The sequence below is a fragment of the Apteryx mantelli genome, chromosome 29 (assembly GCF_036417845.1).
Source record: "Apteryx mantelli isolate bAptMan1 chromosome 29, bAptMan1.hap1, whole genome shotgun sequence".
Classification (NCBI taxonomy): Eukaryota; Metazoa; Chordata; class Aves; order Apterygiformes; family Apterygidae; genus Apteryx; species Apteryx mantelli.
The window spans coordinates 1,429,413-1,455,621 of record NC_090006.1 but is presented as its reverse complement, the minus strand read 5'-3'; the positions used below and the strand labels follow the sequence as shown (position 1 = coordinate 1,455,621).

At 64.3% G+C, this 26,209-nt stretch overlaps 2 protein-coding genes across 4 annotated transcripts; one reads left to right on the top strand and one right to left on the bottom strand.

Moving 5' to 3' along the window:
* Positions 1 to 188: 188 nt before the first annotated feature.
* Positions 189 to 9,935, bottom strand: LMAN2L (lectin, mannose binding 2 like). 3 transcript variants are annotated; one of them, XM_067312317.1, is made up of 9 exons: positions 9,778 to 9,935; positions 9,573 to 9,691; positions 7,093 to 7,210; positions 6,565 to 6,647; positions 4,962 to 4,994; positions 4,226 to 4,387; positions 4,015 to 4,129; positions 2,560 to 2,679; positions 189 to 2,072 (listed from the first exon to the last, which is right to left on the bottom strand). In XM_067312317.1, the coding sequence occupies exons 1-9, from the start codon at positions 9,905 to 9,907 to the stop codon at positions 1,930 to 1,932; spliced, it is 1,023 nt and encodes a 340-aa protein (XP_067168418.1). In that variant the 5' UTR covers positions 9,908 to 9,935; the 3' UTR covers positions 189 to 1,929. The 3 variants fall into 3 exon arrangements, with proteins under 3 accessions (XP_067168418.1, XP_067168421.1, XP_067168419.1); XM_067312320.1 differs by having other exon boundaries at positions 9,573 to 9,653; positions 9,778 to 9,806; XM_067312318.1 differs by lacking the exon at positions 4,962 to 4,994.
* Positions 9,936 to 10,645: 710 nt separating this feature from the next.
* On the top strand, positions 10,646 to 25,366 carry CNNM4 (cyclin and CBS domain divalent metal cation transport mediator 4). The gene is made up of 8 exons (XM_067312316.1): positions 10,646 to 12,092; positions 18,070 to 18,213; positions 18,292 to 18,429; positions 19,111 to 19,280; positions 19,517 to 19,616; positions 21,743 to 21,924; positions 22,003 to 22,254; positions 25,295 to 25,366. Exons 1-7 carry the CDS (start codon positions 10,646 to 10,648, stop codon positions 22,207 to 22,209), a joined length of 2,388 nt encoding a protein of 795 aa, XP_067168417.1. The 3' UTR covers positions 22,210 to 22,254; positions 25,295 to 25,366.
* Positions 25,367 to 26,209: the final 843 nt, after the last annotated feature.

The following is a 26,209-nucleotide window of genomic DNA, read 5'->3' as shown; positions in this document are numbered from 1 at the left end:
AGGGCTGGTTGCTACTCAGGGCCGCGGCGCCGGAGAGCCGACGCCAACTCACCGCGCGCTCGACCACGTCATTTTGGGGACGAGCCGCCGCCAGGCTTCATCTTACAGACGCCTTGGAAAAGCGCCCGCAGACCCTCCCGCGTCCAAAGTCTCGGGGGGGCCACGGGAAGGAGGGCGGCAGGGCCACGTCACACACACACCGACGTTTATTCCAAGACACCGATTACAGTCCGAGGAAAAGGCGCGCGCGTTACCAATTTCTGGTCATCAGGCAAAAAAAAAAAAGACATAAAAAAAAAGGCAAATGCCAGAAACTGTTCTTTCAGGCCGCAACGTCGTTCGGGCACTTCTGAACGCGCCCCCCCACCCTGCAACACCCCGTTCGTGGCCACCGGCGCCCACGCGGGGCCATGTCCCCCCTGCCACCAGTGTGTCCCGGGTGAGCAAACACCCCGGAAAGCAGCAGGGCGAGGAGGACCCGGCTGCGCTTCCGACACCGGCAAGGACGTCGCTGCGGAAAACGAGTTGGATGGGGCTGAGTTGGATGAGGCGGCTTCAGCCGGGATCGCTCGAGCGGGGCAGGAGGATCCCGCAGCTGTTCCCACGACCGCCGGCAGGAGAAACGCGGCGAGAAGTTCATTTCCCAAAAAAAAAAAAAAGGAAAAAAAAAAAGCAGTCACTGAGGTAGGAATAAACTACAACTCCCTGAAAGGCAGCGAGAGCTATGGCTCCAAGAGGCCGGCCGGAGCCTAACTTGCCCCACGCGGCTCCGCTCTTCCGCGGCCTTCGGCAAGGCCCAGGACCAGTGCCCGGCTGAGGGAGGCAGCACCGACCTCTCGGAAAAATCTGCCACAAGCCACAACACGACATGCAAACGGCGCCGGGGCGGACGGCGGCGCTGGGATGGGAGGCGTGCGGAGGCGGCGGCATGCTCAGCAGCGGTCCCGTGGGGCAGGGAAGGGGGCCGAGCCCCGAGACGCAGCAGCAGTCGGTAATTCCCAATGGGAATGTCAGCGCCCAGCAGCCAGGCAGGTTCCCAGCTCGGTCTGCCTCGCCGCCGGGGAAAACCGTCAGCATCCGATGTCCGAGGAGACCAAACCTCGGCGACTAAGAGGGCACGGAGAGGGGTTGCACGGCGGTGGGGGAATTCGAGGTACAAACAGAAGCAGTTCAGTCTCCAAAGATGGCCTAAGACAGGCGACGGAAAGCATTCCTCGCCGCCGGAGTGGGATTAAAAGCTTGGGAGAGACCCCCTTGACGAGGAGGGGGCGCCGGGCACCTTGACACGCTGCGGAAAGGGCAAGAGTCACAGGGCAGTGCTGCCGTCTCCGAAGGCGAGCAGACCACCGCACTCTCCGGTGAGGAGGAGCATGATCCGCACCCGGAGCGGCCTGGTTTTGGGGACTGCTGTGGCAAATCCTGATCGGAAAACGGCTCGGGACAAGCCACTGCAAGGGGTTACCATCTGAGCGTGGCGAGGAAAGCGGGCGCTTCGCCAGGCTCTGTTCAGCTGGGATCTCCCTCAGCCAGGATTTCACAGCCAAGGTGGCGATTTCTCCCCACATTCGGTTTCTCCGGATAGCAGAGGAAAGGCTCGGAGCTGCCAACACCCCCCAGCCCAGCCCGTCCTCCTAAACAACTCACGGAGCAAACTCCCACTCCAAACGGGCCTTCGGGGGACGACAAGTCCATCCCAGCGACGCTCAGCTCCCCGCACACCGCGCCGGGGAGCTCCGTTCCCGCTGGGAGCAACGCGGGAGTCCCGGAGCCTGACAAGAAACAGCAGCCGTCCCCACTGGGCTTTTCAGGGGACATGAGGGTCCCTGCCGTAAGGTTCGGTCCATCACGCTCCGGATAGTCTGGGATGGGTGGGAGTCGGGATGCGGCTAGCGAAGACTAGCAACAGGCCATCCCGGGCGGGTTCCCAAGTCAATAGAAGTGTTTCCGGCTCTGCTCCTGCCACTTGTTGTAGACAATGACTCCAATGACAACGGCAAAAACCACGGCGACGAGGGAGAAGAAGACAATTAAGAAGAGAGCCAGGCCGCTCATGGGTTCCAGCGGGGCCTCCACTGCACGACAGCGGGGGAGAAACAGCCCGTGAACCCCCAAAGAGGCCAGCACAGGGTCAGGCCAAAAACCCGGCGGAGATGTGCCTGCACCGGGTGGCTAATCAACCCACGCCAACCCCCCGTGCACCCTGCCAGGCTCACGCCACGGCGGGGTTTGGCTTCTTAAAGGTCTGAGGACGAGCTACACGGGGCAGCTCATCACATGGACTAGAGGCGTCACGGGGCTGCGAGACCTCAGGGCACACAGGGGCTCTCGGATGCGTCTCTGCAGCCCCCAGCGCAGCGCGTGAGGACAGCTGCCGGTGGGAGCAACGGGGCAAGGACCTCCCGATTCCAGCTGGAGCTTGGCTGGCTTGCCGGAGAGATGTTTCCACTCCACGAGCACCTCAGCTCCACAACCCTGGAGGTCCCACCATCCCTAGGATCGGGCCGGGGGGATCTGCCGGCCCTCATCTCACCCTGCTCTAGGCCAGAGGCTCCTACTCACTTCCCGGCAGCTTCAGGTTGTCCACAACAGGCAGGAACACCTCTCTGTCCCGCTTCTCCTCCTCCGGCGTCCGCTCCACCGTCAGCTGGTAAAGCTTCAGCGAAATGATGTCATGGTTGTCTGGAAGCAGAGCAGAAACAGGTCTCGAGAGGTCACCCGCAAACAGGGCTCCGGCCAGGGAAGTCGGCGCCGCGGAAGGTTAGGATTTCGGCAACAGCCCCAAGGCGCCGGCTTTCCCTTCACAAGGGGGGAACTCACCTCCTGAAGGCAGGGTCTGTGCCGGGCTGTGAGCCGGGCCCAGCACAGGGCCCTCTTCCAACAGGAACCTTTAAGCTACTTAAAACCGAGAAACAACAACCCAAACCAGGAGATCATCTGACTCGAAACCGCTTGGCCACCCGAAGGGAATACATTAGAATCAACCTCACATGACCCTATTTCCTTTTGCTTGCGATCGCAGAGTTATTAGTGGCACAACGTAAGTGCTCCCCGCCAGCCTGCCGGCTCCCAGGGCATTAGGCAGAGATCCGAGGAAGAAAAGGAACTTTTGTTGGAGCCAACAAAGGGCCCAGACACTGGCGATCAATGTGCTTTTGTAGAGGCATAATTCGGATCGGGCTTAAAACCTGCTAAAAAGAGACACAGTGGGGTAATTTCAGGCCTCGTGGCACCGCAAGCAGCGTTGGGAGAGAAGCATTAAACTAGGGAAGGCAGAGCGCTTTAGTTTTCCGTCAAATCTGATTTACATCAGCCCACGTTGCACCACTGTTTCCAAACACACCTGGCTGGTCCCCTCCGCGACAGCAGATGGGATGATAGCTCTTGGGTTACGAAATTCGAAGCGCTACGCAAAATAACGCTCCAGGCACGTCCCGGAGTCACAGGCAGACAGCAGGGCAAGCATCTTGGCGTTTTAACACCCCAGGTGTCTGCAGCGACTGTAGCGCTTCCCACGCCACCTTCAGGGCTAACCCAGGCGCCGTGGGTCACACCACGAGCGGCGGTGATGTTTGACGCTCCTCCTGTTCTCATTCCTCCCAAAGCACCCGTTTACAGCCCCCGATGGCGACGGTCTCCCGGGCTGAGCTAGTGCAGCCACTTCTCTGTCCTGGCGTTAAGAGAGGCCGGCTGAGGTTGGGCCACACGCCCGCAGCCTGCCGGAGGTTACACTCGGCCTAAGCCAGGCGCAAAGGGAGCTCCAAGCAAAACAGGAAGAGCTGCCTAGACAAAGTGCTCGGGGGAACAACACGCCCCGACGGGGATTTTGGCTCCTCGAGAGCTGCTGCGAGACAAAAGAATGAGGCTCCTGCTCATGGATTGGCGGTGCCAAAGCGTGGAAAGGTCCTCAAGCACTTCTGTGAACCCCACCACGTACCGAGCAGCACCTTCAGGCACCCAAAGCTGCGTAAGAGCTGCCAGAGCCGCTTGGGAAACAAGGCTTGAATTCAGCAGTACCTGAGAGGTCTCCAGTGACAGAAGAGGTCCCAAAATAGTACCCGCGGGGCAGGCGCACTCCTGGCACGTCGATGCAGTCTCGCCACTCATGCTTACCGTCGATGTCAATCATCACCTGAAACACAAGAGTCTCCCTTAGCCCAGAGGGGTCAGGTCGGGCCCCGTCACCCGCGCTGCCCCAGGGCAGGGTGCTGCGGCAGGCAGCGCTCACCGTCAGTCTCCTCTTCACGTAGCGGATCACCAGGAAGGTGTCGTGGTTGAGGTTGCGCACCATCGCCGTGCAGCCTCCGAGCTCCGTAGGCCTCCCGTCCCGGTCGTGGTCGTACGTGAGAGAACCGTTGTTCACCATGGCCGAGATGTAGGGGAACACGCGCTGCGAGGGGACAAGGTCGCGGATGAGCTTCTCCTCTCGCCCCAGCAGCCACGGCCCGGCTCTATCCGCTGCAGACACCGCCCGCTCTGCACACACCGTTCAAACCTGCTTCGCCTAACGCAGACGGATTTGGGCAAACATCACCACGTCTCCGGGGTCCGACACACAGATGAGAGCCGCAATCAGCCCAAGAGTCCCCAAAACTGCTTCGTTCCCCAGCCCATGCCTCCCCCGCCTAGTCTCAGCAGAAGACAGCAAGATCCCTCTCCATTTCCCAGCCTTCCTCTGGGTCAGCCTCAGCTCCCAAAGGTCCAGGATGGAGAAGAAACAGCTTCCATGCACGCTGCCAGCATCGAAAGCCCTGGTAGGCTTGCTGGGGGCTGGAGCAGCAGGGCTAATCCAGGCCTGGCTCCCAGGCTGGCGCTAACTGAGCTCCCTGGTCACGCAAGGATTTCTGGAGCTCGGATGAGGGAATTCCCTTACTGCCTTCACCCACGCGGCTGGAGTTATACTGACAGGGAGACAAGGCGAAACTAAACGGCTTGGAAAAGGGTAGGTCGGCGCGAGCAAGTACCTGATTTCCCGGGCTGTACCTCCTCTTCTGAGCCTGAGTCCAGGGTTATCGCAAAGCAAGAAAGAGCACAGAAGCAAGACAGTCACAGACCAGAGTTTAGCATCAACCCGTCCCCTGGGAATTTCCTCCCTAGACAGCTCAGCGCACTATCCGCTTAGCGGAGGCTAAAGCAGAGACAGGTTTGGGAGTTAGGTGCCAAATCCCGGGCTACGCGGCCAGGAAACACCACCGACGGAAGAAAGCCGCACCAAGCACCGCCAACACGCTGCGTTTCTCATGGCCACCGGGCAGCACGGCCGCTCGCTCAGGCAAAGCCAGCGCCCCGAGCAGGCGCTACGATACGGGGACCCGTCAGCCACCACAGACAGGTGCAGGCTGGGTGTTTTTTTTTCTGACTGTTTTTTTTTTCCTGCAGACTGTTTTTTCTTTTAAATACGACCTGCTGCACGTCCCTTTACCCCAGAGAACAGCCGCTGCCCTGCAAATCTACGGGACGGCCTCTCCTCTCCAGCGTTACGCTAATCCCCGAGCGCTGTCCCTAACGCTGTGCCAGACGGCTCGGAAAGGCCTTACCCAGGCTCCGATACACGCGCAAAGTCCATCCCTGTGCCAGAGCAGGCTGCTATTAATGTTTGAACAAAAGCTGGTAGTTACTCAACATTTGTTTAGCAGCTCCAAGGTCAGGGCGCATCCGAACTGAGCCCTTCGGCTCGCTCTCCCCAGGATCAAGCTGAAGAATAAATGAGCTCTTGGAGGGTGGGGGTTTAACACCAAACTAACTAGGTCTCGGGGAAAAAAAAAACAGTGTTGATGGAAGTAAGAAAAGGTCCAACTTTGTTTCAAGCGTGACAAAACCGATCCCAAGAGCGGTGCGGGCGAAGCCTGGTTTTAATTGCCTCTGCAATCCCTTCTCCACAGGAAGGGATGCCAACAAACCCCGAGCAAACAGCTGATTCATCAGGAACCCAAAGGTTGCTCAGACAGGCGTTTCTCAAAGATGCGCGTGCGTTTTGCTCGTAACCTCCCATGGTTCAACGTCCCAAGACCTTTGAAAAAAATCCCGCTTTCCTCAGAGCGGGAAAAGCGTCCCAGTTTTAGCTGCTGTAAAATGGTTTCACCACGCAGAAAGGCCTGGGGAGCAGGTATCCCAGACAGGCAGCTCGGATACTGCTCTGCTCAGGGTCTACGAAGACCTCGCTCTCGGTACAGCTTCACCTCAGCTGCTGCTCGCTGGCAGCTTTCCGAAAGTGCCGAGAGCTCGCAGAAAAGGCCTGCGCAGGGGTGGCGCGATCAGCTGGTTTCTTCCTGCCCTCGAAGCCTTTTCGCTGCGTAAAGCTGACAACAGATCTAACCCGCAGCCCTTCGCAGGTCTGAAGGGTTATTGCCTTACTAGGAATTGGGAGGAGATACAAAAAGCAGCTACGCAGAGCACGCTGGAGACGCTGCAAAGGAAGCAGAGCAGCATCTGCCAGCACCCAGCTGATCCCCATCGTTTAAGAGCCCCCCAAAAATCTCTGCGCTACCGACACCTCACCACAGAGTCGCGTTGGCTGCAAAGCAAGCAATAACCTGCGTTACGGCCCCGTTAGCCTTTCCAGCTCACCTCCTGCTGCTTCTCCTCGTTTGGGTAGGTGTCCACAAACACTCCCAGGCCCAGGAAGTTATCCTTGCTTCCGAAGACGGGTCCTAGAAGGAAGGACAGGTTAATAACAGCAGCAAGGCTAGGAAGGGTTTGCTGCCTGTCCCTTCACGCTGTGCTCCGCATCAGGTAACGAGGCAGGTGTTTTCCAAATGCACAGGGACGCATTTACCCTCAGGTCACATTATTCTGTAGAAAACACATACACAAGTCTTTTTTTATATCTTTTAATTTATCTTTTTACGGCGGATCATCAGGGAAGGCTCTTTCCTCCCCAGCCTTCACCCACTGCTGTTAGACGGAGCCACGTCACATCGCAGAACAAGGCTCCAAACGCCAGAGAGCAGAGCCAGGTGCTACAGAGCTCCACGCAGCCTTGAACCCTTAACGAAGTATCCGGACCCCCGTGCTCCAGGCAGGGAAGCCAGAGGGCCAAATTAAATCCCCCCACTCTTTGCCAGGCCAGGATTCAGCTGCCGACAGCGTTTTTACCTGGTTGCATGCGGTCTTTGGTGTACCAGATGGCAAAGCCGTCTCCGTTGAGGTTTTTCTTGCCTTGCCCGTGGATTTTAAAATGGACCTGCATCTCCCAGTCTCGGAGGTAACACGGCTGCAAGACAAGGAAGGAGCCGGTGAAGTTAAGGTGTCCCAAAGGCCAAGAGACACCCGGGAACCCGCAGCTTTTCCCAGCTGAGGGTCAGGCTCTGCAGCCGGCTGCACCGTCCCCTGCCCAGCACGACAAAAGGCAGCAGCTGCCTGCAGCTCCACGAGCCCTCAGGCCAGAGAGAGCGCTAATGCTCCCTATTTCCCTTCCCTATTTCCCTTGCCAACAGACCAGTGTTGTCCCATATTTTGGATGCGAGCAAGAATAATTAATCCCCAAAGGCGTCGTTAAGCCGAGGGAATTGGTTGTTACCCAGGGCTATAAAAAGCTAAGAAACCAATTCCGATCTCATGCTATTCTCAGACAACAGCGACTCCAGCAAAATCAATAACTCACACCAGGGAGAAGGAGACTAGAATGAGCCCAAGGAGCAGCTTCAATTTTGGAATTGCAGATGAGCCAATTATTTCCCAAGCTACAAACAAATCGCCTACGCTAACGGGCACAGAACACGAGGAGCTGATAACAGATTCGCTCACACGACGTTACGAAGCCGGTTGCCAGCTTCGTTCCGAAGCTCGCGTGAGCCACAACATTTCACGGGAGCCACGAACCCAAGGGAAAAACCTCCCGCGATATTTTATCACAATAAAAGCTGCGCATCCCAGACTGCGTCCAGTCTCGTAAAACGTTTTCCAAACCACTCCAGAACGTCCAAGCGATCTCACGTGCGCCATCCGAAAGCACTTTGCTGCTATTGAATTTATATAGGGAAGAACAGAGCGATGCCCAAGCCGGGAGACACCGCTCAAAGTTGGAGCAAACTCCCAACGGTTCAGAAGGCGTTCAGGCTCTTACGGATACGTTTCCCTACGCAACAGCAGCGCTGCGACACCGACGCAAACGGGGAGGCAGAACCAGCCCCGTGAGGTGGCCTAAGCCCGCACTTACCGCTGGAGGTCGGGGGGCAAAAAAGCCACCGGTTTTAACCCCAGAGTAAACTTCAGCCCAAACTATCGAGCTGTTAAACAAACCCTCGCTATCTGTCAGCCGCAGCTCAAGGCCTCAGCGAAGCCCAGAACGGCTGCTACAGAGCAGACGTGAACAGTGAGGCCACGAGCCCTCAAAGCGAGGGATGAGCGGGAAAGTCATGATCTCACTAGCCTTTCCACGTCGCTAACTAAGAGCCGATTCTGGACAGGTTTCGGAGATAAGAGCAAAGTCCCGGCGGCCGTTGTTCGTGACCACAGCTAGCGATCGCGCCCCGGACTGGAAGCCATCACAGGCGCTCGCGAGCTACGTGCCGAGCTCCCGCTACGGGAGCGCAGGCCCAGCGAGACGACCTTGTCCCTCTGCCCACCGAGCCGCAATCCTTTTCGCGGCCGGGCCACGAGGGTCATTTGGCAGCTCCGGGCCGGGAGAGCCGGGTCGCTGCACAAGGATCCCTGCTGGCACCGCCACGGCTGAACCTGCGGCTCCGCCAGAGCCTGCCTGCCGCGGCAAGGTGCCTCCGTTACCGGCACTGCTTCAAAACCCGGAGCAAAGCGGGCAGCTGGAGCGCTCCAGCCGCGGCCGTCCGAGAAACGATCGGCAAAGGAATCCCCAAATTCGTGTGTGTGGTGGATGTGCTCCCCCCTCCACTCCAGCCCCTTGGAGCCGGGTCACGCCAGCTGGGATGAGGGGCTCAGTCCTTGCAGGAGCCCCCGAGCCAAAGGCTGGAGGCTGAGCTGAGGAACTGCTGGCGCCCCCCCTGGCCCCCACGCTCCCCCCGGCCCCCGTAGCCCAGTCCAGCCCTCTCCATCACCCCGGCACAACCCCCCAGCTATCCTGCGCCCCCACAGTCCCCCCAAACCACCCCCTCATACCCCCCTCCCCACGAATCTGCTGCTCCAGACCCCTACTCCCCTTCACCGCTCCAGCCTGGCGCAGCCCCCCCTCCCCACAGCCCCCCCCCCAGACCAAACCCTCTTCCCTATGCACCCCAGATCCCCTCCCCACAGCCCCCAGGCCGGACCCCCTGCCCAGAGTCCCCAACCCCCCTGCTCACGACCCCCCCCCCACACACACCCCCATCATCCCAGTCCAGTCTCTTCGCTCTCCTAGCCCAGTTCTCCGGACCCCCACACCCCCAGGGCCCCCCACATCTAGCCCTACTGCACTCCACGCACACACCCCGGTGCCCCAAACCCCTTCCCGGCCCCCCTCCCCCGGTGTCCCCCACTACTCTCCTCCGGTCCCCTCGGTCCCCCCCCTCGGGTGGGCACCCCCCGCTTCCCCCCCCCCAGGTCAAACGCCCCCCCACATCCCCCCCCAACCCAGCCTCCCTTCCCAACCCCCCCCCCCGGTGCCCCCCGGTGCCGGCGCTCACCACGCGGTTCCAGACGGCGCCCCGCTTGCTCTGCACGTCGGGGGTGAGGCGGATGTACTGGGTCATGACCATGGCGTTGCCCTGCAGGTCCCAGAGCCCCGAGCTGGCCGAGCCCACGCCTGCCGGCCCACGCACACGGTCAGCACCGAGCACCGGCCACCGAGCACCGGCCCCCCGCCGCCACCGCCACCGCCGCCCCGCTCACCCTGGTACGGCTTGGACAGCGAGTGCTCCCGCTTGAGGTGCTCCTCCGTCTGCTCGGCCCGCGGCGCGCCCAGCCGCAGCGCCACCACCAGCAGCGCCAGCCCGGCCCGCCACCGGCCCGCCGCCGCCATCTTCCCTCCGGTGCCCGCGCCGCGCGCCCCCGCCCCCGGGCCGCCATTGGCTGCCCCGCCGTGCCCGCCCCGCCGCGCCGCGCGCCGGTTGGCTGCGCCGCGCGTCAGTCCGAGAGAGGGCGCGCGGGGGGTGACGGGGAATGTAGTGAGGCCCGCCGGGGGGGGAGGGGCGGGCGCGTGGGGCCCGCCTTAAAGGGGCCGCGCGGTGCGGGGCCGCCGCCGGCGGTGCTGGGGACGAGCCCGTCATGCTGCCGGGGGGGGGGGGGGCACCTCCCGGCCCCCTCGGGTCTCCCTGCCTTAGGTGCTCCCTAAGCCGGGCCTGCCCCCTTCGGAGCCCTAGTTCCCCCCTCCAGGCCTGCCTGCCCCCCCCCGCCCCCCAAGTCCAATCTGCCCCTCCAGAAAACAGGCTCTGCACTCCCCCCACAGGTCCTAGTGCCCCCCCACCTGCCTCCTGCCCCCCAAAACAGGCTTTGCCCCCCCCAGCAGCCACTCCCCACCCAGAGGCCACGTAATTGCCACCGCGTCCCCTAGCAGCGCCCCCCTAAGTGCCACCCCTCACACCCCCCAACACACACACACAATCGCGGCCGGCCCCTTTAAGGCGCGGAGAGGGGGCGTGGCGCGGCGCGGCGGGTGACGCGCGCGGCGGGGGGGGGAGGGAGGGGCGTGGCGCGGCGGGTGACGCGGCCCGCGAGCGCGGCGGGTCCCTAGTGCGCGCGGCGCCCGCCAGACACTAACATGGCGCCGGGCGGCGGCGGCTGGCGGCGGCGCGGCGGCGGCGCCGATCCCGACCCTGCGACCACCGGTGGCGGCGGAGCGACGGCGCCGCCGCTGCTCCCGCCGCTGCTGCTGCTGCTGGCGCTGCCCGGAGGCGGCGGCGGTGCTGCCGGTGCCGCGCCGGCGGGCGACAGCCTCATCCTGGGCATGCGGCTGGAGGAGAGCACGAAGCCGGCGGCGGGGGCGCCGGCCCGCGGGCCCATCCGCGTCACGGAAGGCAGCGAGGTGCTGCTGCGCCTCTACGGGCTGGGCCTGGGGCCCCTCACGGGCGAGCGCGTGGCCTTCGCCGAGCTGCGGCCCGCCGCCAACGCCTCGGCGCCCAACGGCACCTGCCCCGAGCGCTCGCAGGACCTGGTGGTGCAGCCGGGCCCCGCCGAAGCCCGCGACACCTCGGCCCTGCTCCGCGTCCGCGTCCAGCCCCTCCGCAAGGACGAGCAGGCCAAGACCTACGTGCTCTGCACCCAGCGCCGGCCTGGCCAGCCCTGGTTGCCCCACCAGGGCCTCGACGGGCACATCGTGGTGCTGGAGGAGAAGAAGTCGCTGCTGCCCCGCTGGCTCCAGGCGATCCTCATCATCGGGCTGCTGGTGCTCTCGGGCATGTTCAGCGGGCTCAACCTGGGCCTCATGGCGCTCGACCCCATGGAGCTGCGCATCGTGCAGAACTGCGGCACCGACAAGGAGAAGCGCTACGCCCGCAAGATCGAGCCCATCCGCCGCAAGGGCAACTACCTGCTCTGCTCCCTGCTGCTGGGCAACGTGCTGGTCAACACCACCCTCACCATCCTCCTCGACGACCTCATCTTCTCCGGCATCGCCGCCGTCATCGCCTCCACCATCGGCATCGTCATCTTCGGCGAGATCGTGCCCCAGGCGCTCTGCTCCCGCCACGGCCTGGCCGTGGGCGCCAACACCATCATGGTCACCAGGCTCTTCATGCTGGTGACGTTCCCCCTCTCCTACCCCATCAGCAAGCTGCTGGACTGCATCCTGGGCCAGGAGATCGGCACCGTCTACAACCGGGAGAAGCTGGTGGAGATGCTGAAGGTGACGGAGCCCTACAACGACCTGGTGAGGGAGGAGCTCAACATGATCCAGGGGGCCCTGGAGCTGCGGACCAAGACAGTGGAGGACGTGATGACCCCCCTGCACAACTGCTTCATGATCAACAGCGACGCCATCCTGGACTTTAACACCATGTCGGAGATCATGGAGAGCGGCTTCACCCGCATCCCCGTCTACGAGGACGAGCGCTCCAACATCATGGACATCCTCTACGTCAAGGACCTGGCGTTCGTCGACCCCGACGACTGCACCCCGCTCAAGACCATCACCAAGTTTTACAACCACCCCGTGCACGTCGTCTTCCACGACACCAAGCTGGACGCCATGCTGGAGGAGTTCAAAAAGGGTGAGAGGGCTGGGCGCTGGCCGGGCGGGCGCCGCTCGCGGGGCTGCTCCGCTCCGCTCCGGCCGAGCCGGGCTGCCGGTTTGTTCCTGCAGCAGCGTCTCCGGCTCCGCTCGGAGGAGGCTCTTAGATGCCGGAAGCAAAACTTTCGGCTGAACGTCTCTGGCGGCGCTCCAGGGCCGGAGCTGTTTGCGCACCGTGACAGCCCCGGGGGCTTCTTCGGGGCCGAGCTCCGGGCTCTGCCGGCTTTGGGCGTTGAGATTCAGACGGGGCGAGGCGTCTGGGCGCCCGCCGCTGTGCCGTGCCGCTGGGAACGGGCAGGAACTGGGGCGGCAGCTCCGCCTGGGTGCTTGCAACGGGGCCGTGTTTCCGGGGACCGAGCTGGGGAGGGACGGAGCCTCTGTTTTGCCGCCAGCAGGGCCCGCTCTGCTTAACGCTTGCCCCCAGAAACGCTTTGAGGCCGTTGACTTGCTTCTCGTTCCTAATTAGCAGCCGCGGAGGCCCTGGCGAATCGCTCTGATCCCTGACTCGGGCTTTGCTCCCTCTTCCGGGCCCTTTCCAGGCGCTGGGAATGGCGAGCTGGCCCCGATCGTGGTGCTTCCTGGCCTGCTTCGCACTCAGGCACCCAAAAACTGAGAGCGCCCCAGGGCCTGGAGGAGCCACCCCGCCGGTGGGAGCGGGGCCGGGGCTCATGGCAGGCTCGTTTCCTCAGCCCCAGTGCCGCTGGGAGCAAGGGAAGGCAGGTTTGGAAGCGCCCAGGGTCTCCGCTCGGCCCTGGTGCTGGTGTTTTCGTGCCGTGCACCTTCTCCTCGCCCCGGAGCGAGCGCTGGTTAGAGCCCCCGAGTCCCGGCTGCGAGGCTGGAGCATGTGCCGCATCCCCGGCTGCGGGCAGAGGCCTTGTCTCTCCTTGTGCTCGGCCCCGGGCAGCTCCCGGCTTCTCTCCCGCTCCGAAACGGTGTCCCACAGCCCTTGGCGGGGCTGCACTGAAAACAGAAGGAAAACCAGACCAGCCAGGAGACCGTCCTGCCTTCCCCAGCTTCTCGCAGCTTCTGCCGGGCCGGTTCCCATCGCCCAGCTTCCCTGCCGGCACTTGTCGGGGCACCGGCTGCCTTGGGGATTTGGCAACATCCGGCAGCCCACCTGCCCGCCGATTGCGCCCCGAAACGGGCTCAGCCGTGTCCGGAGCGTTGCGCAGCGGCGGCTCTTCGCTGGGAGGGTGGGCAAGGGGGTGAGGATCGGCACGGCGCCGGCTGCGAGACCTGCCTGCCTTGGGGACGGGATAAGTAACCCGGCTTGGGAACGGCTGTGCCGGGTGGTGCCAGGCCACCCTCAGCCGTGCGTGACCCCGGCGTCTCCTCCGTCTCCCGTTACATTCGCGCGGGGAAGGTTTGGTCCCGTTGCGGGAGGTTTGAGCGTTGCCTGCGGGGTTTGAGCCCCTGGATCTGGGGGGGGGGGGTTCCAGTCTGGGCTCAGCCAATTCCAGCCAAGAAACCGCACGCTCCTCAGATTTAGGAGGTCTAACGATTCCTCCCGCAGCCAGAGCTTTGCTCCAGCTTGGGCAAGGATTTGGGAGTGACCTGGTGGATCCAAACCAGGCTGATCTTTGAGGCCAGCAAAGAGCTCGGAGCTTGCGTGCTGGCCTCCCTGGCGACAGCGGACACGTGCTCCGGCCGCAGCAAGCCGCAGCCTCTGTTTCTCTCTTCCCTGATGCTTTTGCCATCGCGCTGCCCCAACCCCCAAAACTCCGGCACGGGAATCGCGCCACTGGATCGCGGGTCGGCGTTGTTTGCGGCTGGAACCGCCACGGGATCTCATCGTCTTCGAGCCTCCGACTTTCATTCCTGATTAATGAAAACCTTCTTGGCGAATGCTTTTGCTTTAGTTCGGCTTGCACCGGTTCAAGAATTTCATCCCGAGCGGCGCAGTACGGACGCGCGCGACTGTCCCTCTTAATCCTGGCCCTGTTTCCCAAAACCAGCAAAACAGAACCGGAGTCCTGTTCTGTCTGTGCGCTGTTGGAGCTGGAGTTACCGTGGCTGCTGGCACCGGCCTTTCCCTCCGATGGATCCTCGTGAAAGGATTTAAAGCCTCCTCAGTCCGATTACAAGGCCTCGGATGTCCCGTATCATTATTTTTTTGTCGCTGCTTCTCTGGTTTGAGAGTGGGTAATTTGTGGGCCTGCTGCCTTCCTCGGATGTGGTAGCTGTTTCCGAGGTCCCTTTTTGGGGCTGAACACCGATTTCTCGTTACTCGTAGTCACCATGGCTCCAGTACCGGATCACGGCAAGTCTGTGCCCTCGTCCTGCTGGTTGGGACCTGAAGTGGGAGCGGGAGCCTCTCTGGGTGACTCCGGTCCCCTCCGCGGCACGTTGCAGCCCTGATGGCTCTCGTGGGGGAAGCTCTAGGGTTGTTCTGGGGAGCTTCAGGGCTTGGAGTTGCCCCGACAGCTCTCTCCAGCTCCCTAAACCCATCGCTAGGGACCGGGTGGTTTGGGACAGGACGTTTCTGGAGAGGGAAGGTGGGCCGAACTCCTTGGCCTTGTCTGGGTTTGCCTCTGGCATGGCATGAGCTTCGTGAGGAAATATCAGGACTGGGTTCGAGCAAAGCAAAAGGCGAAGGAGGCAAAAATCAACCAGCCGCGCTTCTGACCGTCCTAAGCATGGACCTCAGCAGCCGGCATCTCCCCAGGCCCCCACGGACGTGTCCCAACCACCGGCCTCGGGGAGAAGCCCCTACAGCGACGTCTGGCCCTTCTCTGCAGTTCGCGGGCCTGAACCCTTCCTTCTTCCCTCGGCACGAGCCCAGCTTGGAGGAGGTTTGACCTTGGACGTCCCCATGGTAGCTGGAGCTCCCGGACTCCGTTTCAACATCGGGATGTTGCTTCGCTCCTCTGTGGCTCCCGCAGCCGATCTGGGAGCACCTGGGGCTTCGCCTGGAGCCAGATGATCCTCGGTGCTGACGGTCTTTGGGATGCGGCTGTCCCCTCCGGTCCTGCCACCCGCAGGCAGCGTGGATACACCTGCAACCCTGCTGCTGCCTCCGTTTCTCGTGCGTGCTGCGTCGGGAAAGGATGACGGAGGGTTGGTTGAACGGGATTTGGGAAAGCTCCTGGGGTTTCCCTAGAGATCACCCACGCCATGTTAAATAGATGGCAGGCACAGGTCTTCAGGAAGCAGCTCCCCGTGTCGCTGCTGATGTGGGGACCATCGCGTCCAACCAGTCCTGGGCTGGTCCCGAGCAGGCTCAAAAGCCGATCCCATCGCCTCTTCCCTCCTCTCGCCGCTGGCTGAGTGCGGGCGAACGGGCGCCGCCGCCGCGGACGCTGCCCCCGGAGAGGAGCACAGAGGCCCTGGGGTCTCGGCGCGGTCAGGAGGGTCTCATTTTGCCGAGGGGATTAGCCGGGGTGGGCGCAGGAAGCGTTTGGTTTACACCACCGCCTGCGTAGCCAAGCGGCACTTTCGGAGGCTTTTCCATGCTTTATTGGCGTCGTTTCCGCAGCCTTTTTGCCGCCGGGTTGTTTGAATCGCGCGAGCGTGGCCACGTCGCCCGAAGAAGGAGAAGAAGGGGAGCTGCGCAGTGCCGATCTCTAAAATTAGCTTTTTCGCTAGGTGTGAACGTGCTGGCGAGGGGCCTGCAGTCACCAGCTCTAAAATTAAATAACGGATGGTGTCGGAGAGGGCAGCGCCTCACTCCACGCTGGCATGAAAGGCACCTGCCTAAGCTTGGAGGCTTGCGGGATGTGGATCTTGACCTTGCTGCTGGCCTGGGAGCGAATGTTGCCAGGGATCGGGGAGGTTTTGGGGGGAAGAGGCTCGAGCAGAGCGTCCTACCGCGTGCGCCAGGCAGGGAATTCACGGGGGCCGCTCCGTTCTTTGCCGTCTCCAAGAGGTTTAACTCCAGGAGCTGGGGGCAATCGGCCCTTGTGCCAGGCCGGCAGGGATCCCCCGTTGGGGCGCGCGCGCCAGGGCCGCGTCCGCGTGCTCTCCGTGAGCAGCGCGGGGAGAAATGCCGGTGGCGAGAGCGCCAATGTGCTCGGCTTAGCGCGTCGGAAAGACGCTGGATCAATCCTCACCGGGGCCAAGATCCATAGGGTGCGATCCAGGCAGAGCAGGAGGAAGAGACGGGGGGAGAGAGGAGGCGCAAGGCTGGCTGCTCAGGACCGAGAGCCTGTCGCGTGCCAAAGGGATCGCCCAGAAGCATTTTTGGGGGAAGACACCCAGGTGATGGCATCCCCCAGCCTCTGGCTCGCTCCTGGAGGCATCTCTGGCCCACAGAGGACGCGGATGGGCGCTGGGCAGAGGAGCTCCCCGTCGGACTAACGTCACTGCCGGGCTTCGTGCCCACAGAACCGAGCTGATTTGGCACAGCCGAAGAAACCGGGAGCGTTTCCCGAGAGCGAAACTTCCTTTGAAACCCTCGCTCTGCGGGCGGCGAGGTCCGGAGCGCGAGGGACGCCGGAGCCGTCCCCACCGCGGGTGCAGCCACGGGCGGGAGAAGGGCTGGGCGCAGAGCGGGGTGGTGGCCTGCCGCGGCCCGGCTCGCCCAACCCTCAGGGCTGCGCCTCCGACCTTTGGGTCCTGCTTCCCGGTTTTCCCCGGCTGCTTTTCCGGTTGAGCAAGGGCTGGGGCACGAGTGGGGACGGCTCCTGGGCCCGCACGGCTTGCGGCGATGTCAAATGCCACCCAGACATCTGCAGCTATTCAGTCCCCATCAAAGTCGGGGAGGAAACGTCACCTCCCTTCGTGCCTCGGTTTCCCCAGGCTAAGGATACTGGTCTCGCGAGCGCCTTGCTGCTGGCCTGAGCCTGCTGCGGTTCTCCGCCGCCTCCGGGCCCTGGAAGCAGGGCTGTGACTTCCAGCGCAGCAGTAGCAATCCTCGACCGGAGTGACCTTTTCCGGCGCCGGCGGCTCAGCGTGATTTCTTCCATGCTTTCCTTCGGCTGGGGCAAACAGCTCGGGCAGACGGATGGAAAATCAGCTGTCGGGCTCGAGGGGGAGAGCTCGGGCTCGCTGCCCGGCTGGTGGCCGACACAAGTGGGGTGTCCAGGGACCCACATCGGTCACCGCCGTCACCAGCACCCCGCGTGACCCCTTATCTGGGGACCAGCGTACGTACGGCCCAGCTGGGATCAGCAGCTCTCTGCCTTTGGCTCTCTTTCCCGGATGTTTTGGCTCTGGGATCGGGCCACAGCACCTGGCATCCGGAGCGTTTCCTCCAGGCCGGGACAGCCCAGGTCAACTTGGCAGAGCCACCGAGGAAAATCGGAGAGGCCGTAGCCCCTGGCAGCAGCGTGACCCATCCCGGCGGGCTCAGGGCCGCGTTCCTCCCCGCGGCCTGGCTGCTTCCTCGCGTTCCTCCTGCCGCGTTGATGGGTTTCGGGAGCATCGTTTCGCCTGGCAAACGCCCCTCGGCCGGCGGGTGCAGGGGTGTCGTGGGCAGGCCGGTGCACGGGCGCCAAGCGGAGCCAGTGCCATCGGGGCAGTGCCAGCACCCTGCTGTGCTCTGGTGACGTGGCACAAGCTCCTCCAAGGACAAATCCCCGATCCAGCACCTGGAAAAGCCCCTGGCCAAGCCCTGCTGCAGTACGGAGATGCCATGAGCCCGTGCCTGCACTGAGGGCAGGGGGGAATTATGTCATGGCCTTAATTGCTGTTGTTAGGCCGGGAATTAGGGCCCAGCCCAGGGGCTCATTTAGATTTTAACTCTTTTATTGTTTCCTGCCCAGGGAGGGTGGTGGGATCGGCTGCCGGGAGCACCCAGATGGGCAAATCCTGCTGAGGGAAGGGCCGGGTCCTTGATCCCAGTGGCAGAGTCCTTTCCCACCCCGGCTGTACTGCTTGCGGTGGGAGCCCATCCCAGGGATGGTGGGGCTGGAGGCTGCCGGGAGCGAACTATGCACCCAGAGGGCTCCGGGCCTTCGCGCAGGGTGGTCTCGCTTCCAGCAGGGTGCCGTGACCAACGTCCGCGTGTCTGTCTGCAGGGAAGTCCCACCTGGCCATCGTGCAGAAGGTGAACAACGAGGGCGAGGGAGACCCCTTCTACGAGGTGCTGGGGCTGGTGACGCTGGAGGACGTCATCGAGGAGATCATCAAGTCGGAGATCCTGGACGAGTCGGATATGTTCAGTAGGTTCTGGGTGCCGTGGCCTGGGGCGGGGGGACCCGGGTCCTGCCTGCCCGCCCCTGACACCCTGCTCCCTACAGCCGACAACCGCAACAGGAAGCGGGTGGGCAACCAGAAGAACAAGCGGGACTTCTCGGCCTTCAAGGACCCCGTCAATGAGCTCAAGGTGAAGATCTCCCCGCAGCTGCTGCTGGCCGCTCACCGCTTCCTCTCCACGGGTGAGTTGAGGGGAGCGCGGCTCGGGGTGGCCATCGGCTCAGCCCCGCTCTGGAGCGCCGGCGCCAATGGCTCCGTGTCCCTGGCACGGCTTCGCAGCTGGATGGGCTCCGTTCCCTTCCCGCAGTGAGGAAGAGTCGCTTCAGCCATCCCATTCAGAAATTAATACTTGCGTCTTGTCTGCAATCCTGCCCTTATCCCGTCTGCCGTGGCTTTTCCTCTGCGACCTGGCTGGGGGGGCCCTACCTGGCACTGCGTCCCCGCTGGCTGGCCGTGCTCATGGGGTCACCTCCCCTTGGGGGCCTCATCCTGCTGCTGGAAACAAGAAGGGACAGGGCTCGGGGATGCCAGCTCTGCCTCTGACGCCTGGCAGGTCCCTGGCTCTCCAGGACAGTCCTGTCCCCCTGTTGGCATGTGCCCCTGTCACCCCGTGGCCTGGGGCTGGCCACGCTGGCCTGTCTCCATCTGTGGAGCTCGTGGAGGCTCCAAACCTGTTGGCTTCCAGCTCAGGGAGGCGTCTATGGGACCCAACCTGATCTAGGGCACGTCTCCAAGGGACGAAGGTCCCGGCACATCCCCCATCGCCTTCCTCCAGTGCCCACGGTACAGACAGCCGGAGGGAGGGGAGAGAGGCGAAGCCTGGGCGGCCAGGGACTCTGACCCCCTTCCCCTCTCGTTCTCAGAGGTGACGCTCTTCACCCCCAACTTCATCTCGGAGAAGATCCTGCTGCGGCTGCTCAAGTACTCCGACGTCATTCAGGAGCTGAAGTTCGACGAGGAGAACAAGAAATCCCCGCGCCACTTCCTCTACACCAAGAACAAGGCGGCCGATTACTTCATCCTCATCCTGCAGGTACCCGGGGCCAGGCACGGGGCGCTGCTGGGTCCTCGCCGGTTGGGTGCGGGACAGCGAGCTGTAACCCCGGGAAGGCTGTAAGGGTTCTCCTTCCATCCACGTCGCGATCCATCGCCAGCCACGAGCCCTTGGGGGTGGCACGTGCAAACGGGGCGCTTGCCCGTCCCGTGGCCGTGGGTCGTGGCACGTCTCTCTGCGGCGTTACGGAGCGTGACACCGTCTCTCCCTCGCAGGGCAAGGTGGAGGTGGAGGCCGGCAAGGAGAGCATGAAGTTTGAGGCGGGAGCCTTCTCCTATTACGGGGTGATGGCCCTCAGCCCCCTTCCTGCATCAGGTAAGCAGCCCCCGGTCGCCTGGCACCCAGCGTGGGCAGAGCCCCCCGATCCTGCCCTAGAGCTGCCTTTTGGGGAGAGGAGTCGCCGGAGGCTACAGGCCCCAATTTGGTGCCCCCAAGCTGCTGTGGGGCCTGGGCACCCTCTGCCGATGGGCTGAGGGCAGCCTGGCTGCGGAATAGCCAGCACCTCGCCTGGCACTTGTCCTCGGGGACCCGCACCCTGAGCGCACGTGGCAACGGGGCAGAGGGTCCGCGCCGGAGCTGCAACCCTGACGTCCGGGCTCGGAGCGTGCGGGCAGATCCGTTTCTCTGCTGCTCCGCCGCCAGGCAGCCCTCCCGGCGCTGCCAGGCTCTGCGAGCACCCAGAGATGGAGCCTCTCGGTCCGCGTGGGGTCACCAAGGGACAGCACAGGCACTCGTGACAGCGGAAAAGCCCCGGGGCGCTTAACCCTGCCCTGGGGGTCCCTGCCCCTGTGCCGAGGAGAAGCGGCTGTGTTTATCCCCGGAGAGCCAGGCAAGCCGCAGCCGTGCCCGAGCTCCTCTTGCCAGGCGAGGACGGCTCCGTCCCGCTCAGCCATCTGTCCGCCTGCAGCACGGATCCGTGCCCATCTTCTCTGCCGCGGGCCTGAGTGTGGCGAGGGGCAGAGGTCCGGAGGCCGGGGGAACACGGCAGGCGCCGTCTCCTTCGCCCGGAGGTCCCTCTTGACGTTGTCCTCTGCGTGTCTGTGTTGTCCGTGTCTCTGCCTAGCCCTCCCAGCCCAGCCCCGGCGCCAATCCACAAAGCGAGGGTCAGTGTTTTCCAGGTCGACAGGTAAACGGTGCGGCTGCATGGCGTGCCAAACCCCTCTGTGACCGGATTAACCCGCCGTTTGGGCGTCCCCACCACCCCGGCCCCATTAATGCGGCACCGGGCACCGGCCCCCCCCCCGCAAGCCGGGCCGACTCCGCTCCTCACAGTCTCGTCCGACTCTGGCGCAGCCGAGCGTGGGGCTCGTCCGCGCCAGCGGGGAGGATCCGCGAGCCGAGAGACCGTCCTGGCTGCCTTCCCCTCGCCGCTGGCTTTCTCGCCCCGTGTCCGAGTGCCTCCGATGTCTGCAAAGGCGGCTCCGCCAGCTTCCCCTGCCGCAAGCAGGCTGCTCCGGAGACCCGTCGTGGTAGCCTGCGGGCCGAAGCCGAACGGTGCCGCTGCCCGGCATCTCACGGCCCCGCTCGTAGCGGCAGAGAGGTCCTGGGCTCCCAGTAACCGCCCCAATTTCTCCCAGCTGCCTCTGCTGTGCCTAGGACGGCGGTGGAGTAGGGCGACGGCGCTCCCCAGGTGGCCGCGGCCCCGTTTGGTGGCCGCAGCCCTGTTTGGTGGCCAGCGAGGAGGCGCCTCTCTTCCCCAGGCTGCATGTGGCTCCTGTGTCACCCCGAGGCTTTCCGAGCACGTCACTGCGCCGTTCTGCCCCCGTAACCCCCACCTCGACCCTAACCCCACGCCGGGCGAGCAATCTGCTGGCCTTGTGCTGGGACCCTGGGCGAGGGTGACGGCTGGTTGTCCTGGTCCCGGAGCAGGGCACCTGGAGGGTCTCGCCGTGCCGGCCGGACTCCCGGCTGCGGTCAGGGGCCATTCGGCAGGAGCGACAGGCAGGGACCGCGTCCGGCACTGCGTGGGCAGAGCTGGGGACGTCAGGGCTCAGCCACGGAGGGCACGGGGCTGCGCTTGGGTGGACGTACGTCCCGTCGCTCTCCCTGTGCGCTTGGCTCCGCGTCCCCAGATCCTACGGGACAGGGCTCCGATACTGGCCTTGCCAGCAAGTCCTGGCCCGCTCCGGAGACGGGGCAGCATCGTTTGGGGCTTGGCACCCCGCAGACCCATCTGAGAGCTGGTAACCTGCTGGGATCCCATCCCGTGTGTCCTGCTCCTTGCAAGGGCAGTATCCGGAGCAGCGGGTTGAGGGCCTGCAAGCGGCACACGTGCGGAGAGTTGCCAGGCCTCAGCACGGCTGCAGGAGGGGACAGCTCTCGGAAGCAGGGCAGGGAGCCGCACTTGCATCCCCGGCGGCCGTGGGATCCGGTGCCCCAGCGCTCCTCGGCGGCCAGGCGAGGCCGCGGCGCCGCTCACCTGCGCTGCCCTGTCTCCGCAGAGATCCGCTCGCCGTCCCACGTGAGCGGCCTGCACCGTTCGGCCTCGCTCAGCTGCCACGAGCGCTCCGACTCCGTCTCTTCCCCCGTGAGCGGCAGCAACAACCAGCTCAACGTGGGCGCCGGGCCCCAGTACGTGGCCGACTTCAGCGTCCGGGCCCTCACCGATCTGCAGTTCGTCAAGGTGAGAGGGGCGGCCGAGCGGGGTGGGGGGGTTAGCAGGGGATTTGGGGGCCTCCTAACGCCCTCCTTCCCGGTGCAGATCACTCGGCAGGAATACCAGAACGGCCTCATGGCTTCCCGCATGGACAGTTGCCCCCAGTCCCCGGACAGCAACGCCTCCAAAGTGGAAACCAGCCTGCCGGAGAAGCCCGAGCCCTCGAGCACGGACGAGACCACCAGTCTCCTGAACGAGAGGAACTGCCTGAGCCGCAGGAGCAACCACAGCTCCTTGGAGAACTCCATCTGACCCCGGCCCCGCCGGGGACGCGCTCGGAGGACGCTCTGGACCAAGGTGAGGGACGTGGAAGGGGCGCCGCCGCACGCACGCCCCCGTAGCTTTTCTCTTTAGGGACCCTTCCCTGTACGAAACGCCCCGCATCTCGCGGGGCAGCGGCCTGGAGGCGACGGAGCGGATACGGGTCCGTGGCGCGGCGCCACGCCACACACAAAGGGAATCATCCCCCCCCCCCCCCCTCCCCTCGCCGCAGGCAACGGAGCCGTTGGGTGCCGGGAGCTGCCGGGGCGAGGCTCTGCCCGGGTGCGGATGGAGGGATCTGCAGCACGGTTAAAAAGGGAGCCCGGTTTTGCTGCTGTTTTGAAACTGGCTTTTTATTTAAACGGATCCTGATGGAGACGGAGGGCCGCGCTCGGCTACGGGCGCGCGCAGAGTGACAGCCCGACGCCTTCGTCCGGCCACGGGTTCTCCCCCTCGGCTCGGCCATCCCGCTGGGACACTGAGGTCCGCGGCAGCGCGGCCGGTGGGAGGCAGCGTGCTTGGCCGGGGCCGCGGCCGCCACTCGTTCAGCTCAGGGAGCCTTAAATTCTTGCACGTTGCTTCTCTCCGGTCATCCTGACCTTGCGGCCGATCCTGAGCCACCGGCTCCATGGAGGTTTCCACGTCTGCAGCCGCTCAGGGATGAGCCCGGCACGGATCCCGCTCTTGCTGGAGGGCGGCTCAACGTTTTTGGGTGCCGCGGGCCCGTGGAGGTCCAACAGTGCCGGGAGCTGCCTGCGGCCGGACCCTTTGGGAAGGACGTTTGGCAACGCGAGGGCTGGCTGGGGCTCCACGGCGTGCCGGCAGCGTTTTCCATGTTGGCTCGTGGAGACACCCGAGCTCGTTCTGCTCTCGTCCCTCTCCCGGGAATCCACACCGCTCCTGTCATCCGCTCGCTCCAGCCTGCACTCGTGGGAGAAGGCCTCCACTTGTGCCACCTTCTCGCCGTGTCCTTTCCCATCCCGCTGGGCCGGGGCCCCGGGGAAACGCAGATGCCCCGAGCTGCCCTTCGGATGCGTTGGGGGCTTGCGGCGCCCAGAGAGCCCTTGGGCACCGAGAGCGGCCCGAGCGCGGAGCGTCCTCGGGGAGGGTGCGACCAACCCCCAGGAGTCCCCACCAGCGCCAAGTTTTCCTGCTGGGATGCGCGGAGGAGGCTCCGGCATGAATGCCGCCGGGACGAGGCAGGCCGGGACCCTCTGCACCATCCCGGCTCAGCTTCGACTCCGCTTTCCGTGCCGTCCCCCTGCAAAAACAACCGCAGTGGGATCGCCTTCTCTCCGCCCACGGTGCTGGAAGGCCCTTGGCTGTCGTGGCCGGCTCGGAAAGGCAACCGTGGCACTCCGGGTCACTTTCCCACTTGGCACCCAGACGGTCCCATCCATCCGCAACACGAGTGCATCGGGGCTTTGCCCCCACAGGAAACACCCGGGCAGCAGGAAGGGGCTGCCGTGGCGTCGCCGCTTTCCGCTGAAGCCCGGATTTGCCCCACGGCCTCGTCTTGGGGTGGGATAATCCACCCGGTGCAGTGGATCCCAGCGGGAGCTGGCCTGGTTTTGGTGCCTTTCCCGCCCCTGGAAGCGGAAGAGCCGGGAGCGGTGCTGGAGCCGGCGGCAGTGGGGGGGTCCAGCAGGGCTGTCTCAGGGAGTGCTGGCTGGGGCGGCGGGCACGGATCCCCACCGGGAGCGGCGGTGGAGGCGGCGGGAGGGGGGGAGCACCGGGATCCCCCCCCCCCCGGCGAGCCGGCACCAAGCTAGTGACCAAAGTTGTACAGAGGCGGGGGGGGGGGATCCGTCTCCGTCCCCCCGCCAACCGCAGCGGGACGGGGGGAGCCCAGGGTGTTTGGGGGGGGGGGGCTCGGCGGCAGCCTCCCCCCGGCGGGGTGCCCTTCCTCCCCGACCTTCCTCATCCTCCGGCGCCCGTTCCTGGCCTCGTCTCCGGAGCTCGCGTCCGAGGGGGCACGGGGCGGCCTCCCCCCCCCAAAGCACAAGGTCCCTGGGTGACTCTGTAAGTTATTGGGAGAAGGTTAATTATTTTTGTTAATCGTGTTTTGACTATCAGGTCCTAGAGCCTCGGCGGGGGAAGATGCTAGAAATAATAATAAACCCACGTTGGAAAAAAAAAAAGCCCTTTTTTTTAATTAAATCTTCTTTCTATGCAAAGCGGGAGCGGGGCCGGCCGCGGGGGACGCCGGGGGGGGGGCGGCCGAGGTGGCAGGTAACTACTATTTATTTTCGCGTCGGGTTTGGTGTGTATGTTCGGGGGGGGGGGGCGGCGGCGGGGCTCACCCCGGCGGGGGGAGGACGGCGGTTTGGGCGCCTGCGCCCTCAACAACCCCCCCCCCCGCCATGATCTTTGCTCAACCAAATGTGGAATTTTTTTTTTTTTCTTTTTCTTTTCCGATGGGGTAATAAAAATCTGTATCTGTATCTCGGCCTTCTCAGTGCTTCGGCGACCCTCTGCGCCCCCCCCCGTCCTGGTACGGCCCGGTCCGCTCTGTCTCCGCGGCCCCTTTAAATCCCCCCCTCCTCCTTCCGCCGCCTCGGTGTTGTTTACAGCGCGGCGTAACCCCCGCGGCGCTCAGGCCCCGCCTCTCTAGGGGCGTGGCGGCCACCGATTGGTCGCGCGGCGCGCCTCGGGGGCTGATTGGCGGCGGGGCGTGGTGCGTGGCGGCCCCCGATTGGCGGCGGGGCGGTGGCGGCCGCCCATTGGCCACGGGGCGGAGCGGCGTGGGGGGCGGGGAGGTGCCGGCGGGCCCCGCGCGCGGCGGGCGCCTGAGGTAAGTGCGCGCGGCGCTCGCGCAGCGTCCGGCCGCGCTTCCCCGTTCTCCGAGGCTGAACGGCGTCGCGGCGCTTGGCCCCTTCTGCGCGCTCCTTTCCCCGGCGCGGGGTAACGCCCGAGGCCCCGGGGAGAGCTGACGGGGCTCCTCGCAGCGTCGCTGCACCGGGGACGTTAGGGACCGGGGCTGCTCTCCCGCCCCGCCGTGCCCCCATCCTCGCCTGCTCCTGCCGCCGCGCCGGGTGACGCAGGCTTAACAACCGCTCCGTTTTCTCCGCTGCAGGCAAAACCGAGCTGCCCCCGGGGGAAGAAGAGACCCGGAGCCGAAGAGCTTGTGCGGAGCCTCGCCGGGGAGAGCCGGGGTTCACTGCTGCCCCTTCGGAGCTCCCAGCTGCCTCCCGGGGGAGGAAGCCGGCAGCCGCGGCGTGAGCCGAGGGCCGGGAGCGCGGCCTCGGCCTTGGCTGCCCGCCCGGGCTTTGGCAGCAGCTCCTGAGCGTGGCTCGGGAAGGCTTTGCAACAGGGTCCCGGCTAGTGCGGCCTGGGCCCAGCTGACCGGAGGAGTCGAAAAGGAGCTGGGAGCCCCGTCGCCTGGGCTCGCACAGCCCGGCAGCGGTGGGGCGCTTCGACGGCACTGCCTAGACACGAGGAGCCGCGGAAGGGCCGTCCCAAACGGTTATAAGCAGGTCTCGGCCAGGCCCTGCCAAACCAGGGTCTTGCTGGATGGCAGCTCCAGCTCGGTTGTGTCCTTGCCACGGTGGGGACACTGCCCTTAACACCAGGCAGCCCGAATGCTGGCACAGCACCCCGGCCACACACCCTGGGCCCTGCAGGGTTTCATAGTTGAATGAAACGGTCTTTGCCCAGTTCCTAACTTTTTCTTTGGAGAAAATAAAACCTGCTGGAAGCCTGCACCTCCCCGCTTGCAGCTGTCACGTCAAAAAGCCGGGTGTGGCGAAGGAGCTGTGATGCTCGCACCCTGTAGGTACCCTGCGGGTGGGATGGGGCGTGCGCCTCCTCCCGGGCCGTGGTCCTCGCCAGCCCCAAATCTTTTATAACGGCTCCTGCCTGGCTGCCACTGTATCCACATCGCCAGGCACCCCAAAATGTCCCTGGGCTGGCTTACAGCAGGCCTCCCCCCGCACTGATTCCCCTCCCCACAGCACCAGCAGCCCATCACCAGCTCCAGGGCCTCAGGTCA

What these genes read in the sequence shown, in the direction of transcription:
- LMAN2L (XM_067312317.1), bottom strand. Translation starts at nt 9,907, where the DNA reads ATGGCGGCGGCGGGCCGGTGGCGGGCCGGGCTGGCGCTGCTGGTGGTG. An exon ending in ACGAGGAGAAGCAGCAGGAG is followed by an intron (nt 4,995 to 6,564) that starts GTGAGCTGGAAA and finishes CCCTGGACTCAG; the next exon opens with GCTCAGAAGAGGAGGTACAG. An exon ending in TGTCACTGGAGACCTCTCAG is followed by an intron (nt 2,680 to 4,014) that starts GTACTGCTGAAT and finishes CTCTGCTTCCAG; the next exon opens with ACAACCATGACATCATTTCG.
- CNNM4 (XM_067312316.1), top strand. Translation starts at nt 10,646, where the DNA reads ATGGCGCCGGGCGGCGGCGGCTGGCGGCGGCGCGGCGGCGGCGCCGAT. An exon ending in TCACCGCTTCCTCTCCACGG is followed by an intron (nt 18,430 to 19,110) that starts GTGAGTTGAGGG and finishes TCTCGTTCTCAG; the next exon opens with AGGTGACGCTCTTCACCCCC. An exon ending in ACTTCATCCTCATCCTGCAG is followed by an intron (nt 19,281 to 19,516) that starts GTACCCGGGGCC and finishes TCTCCCTCGCAG; the next exon opens with GGCAAGGTGGAGGTGGAGGC.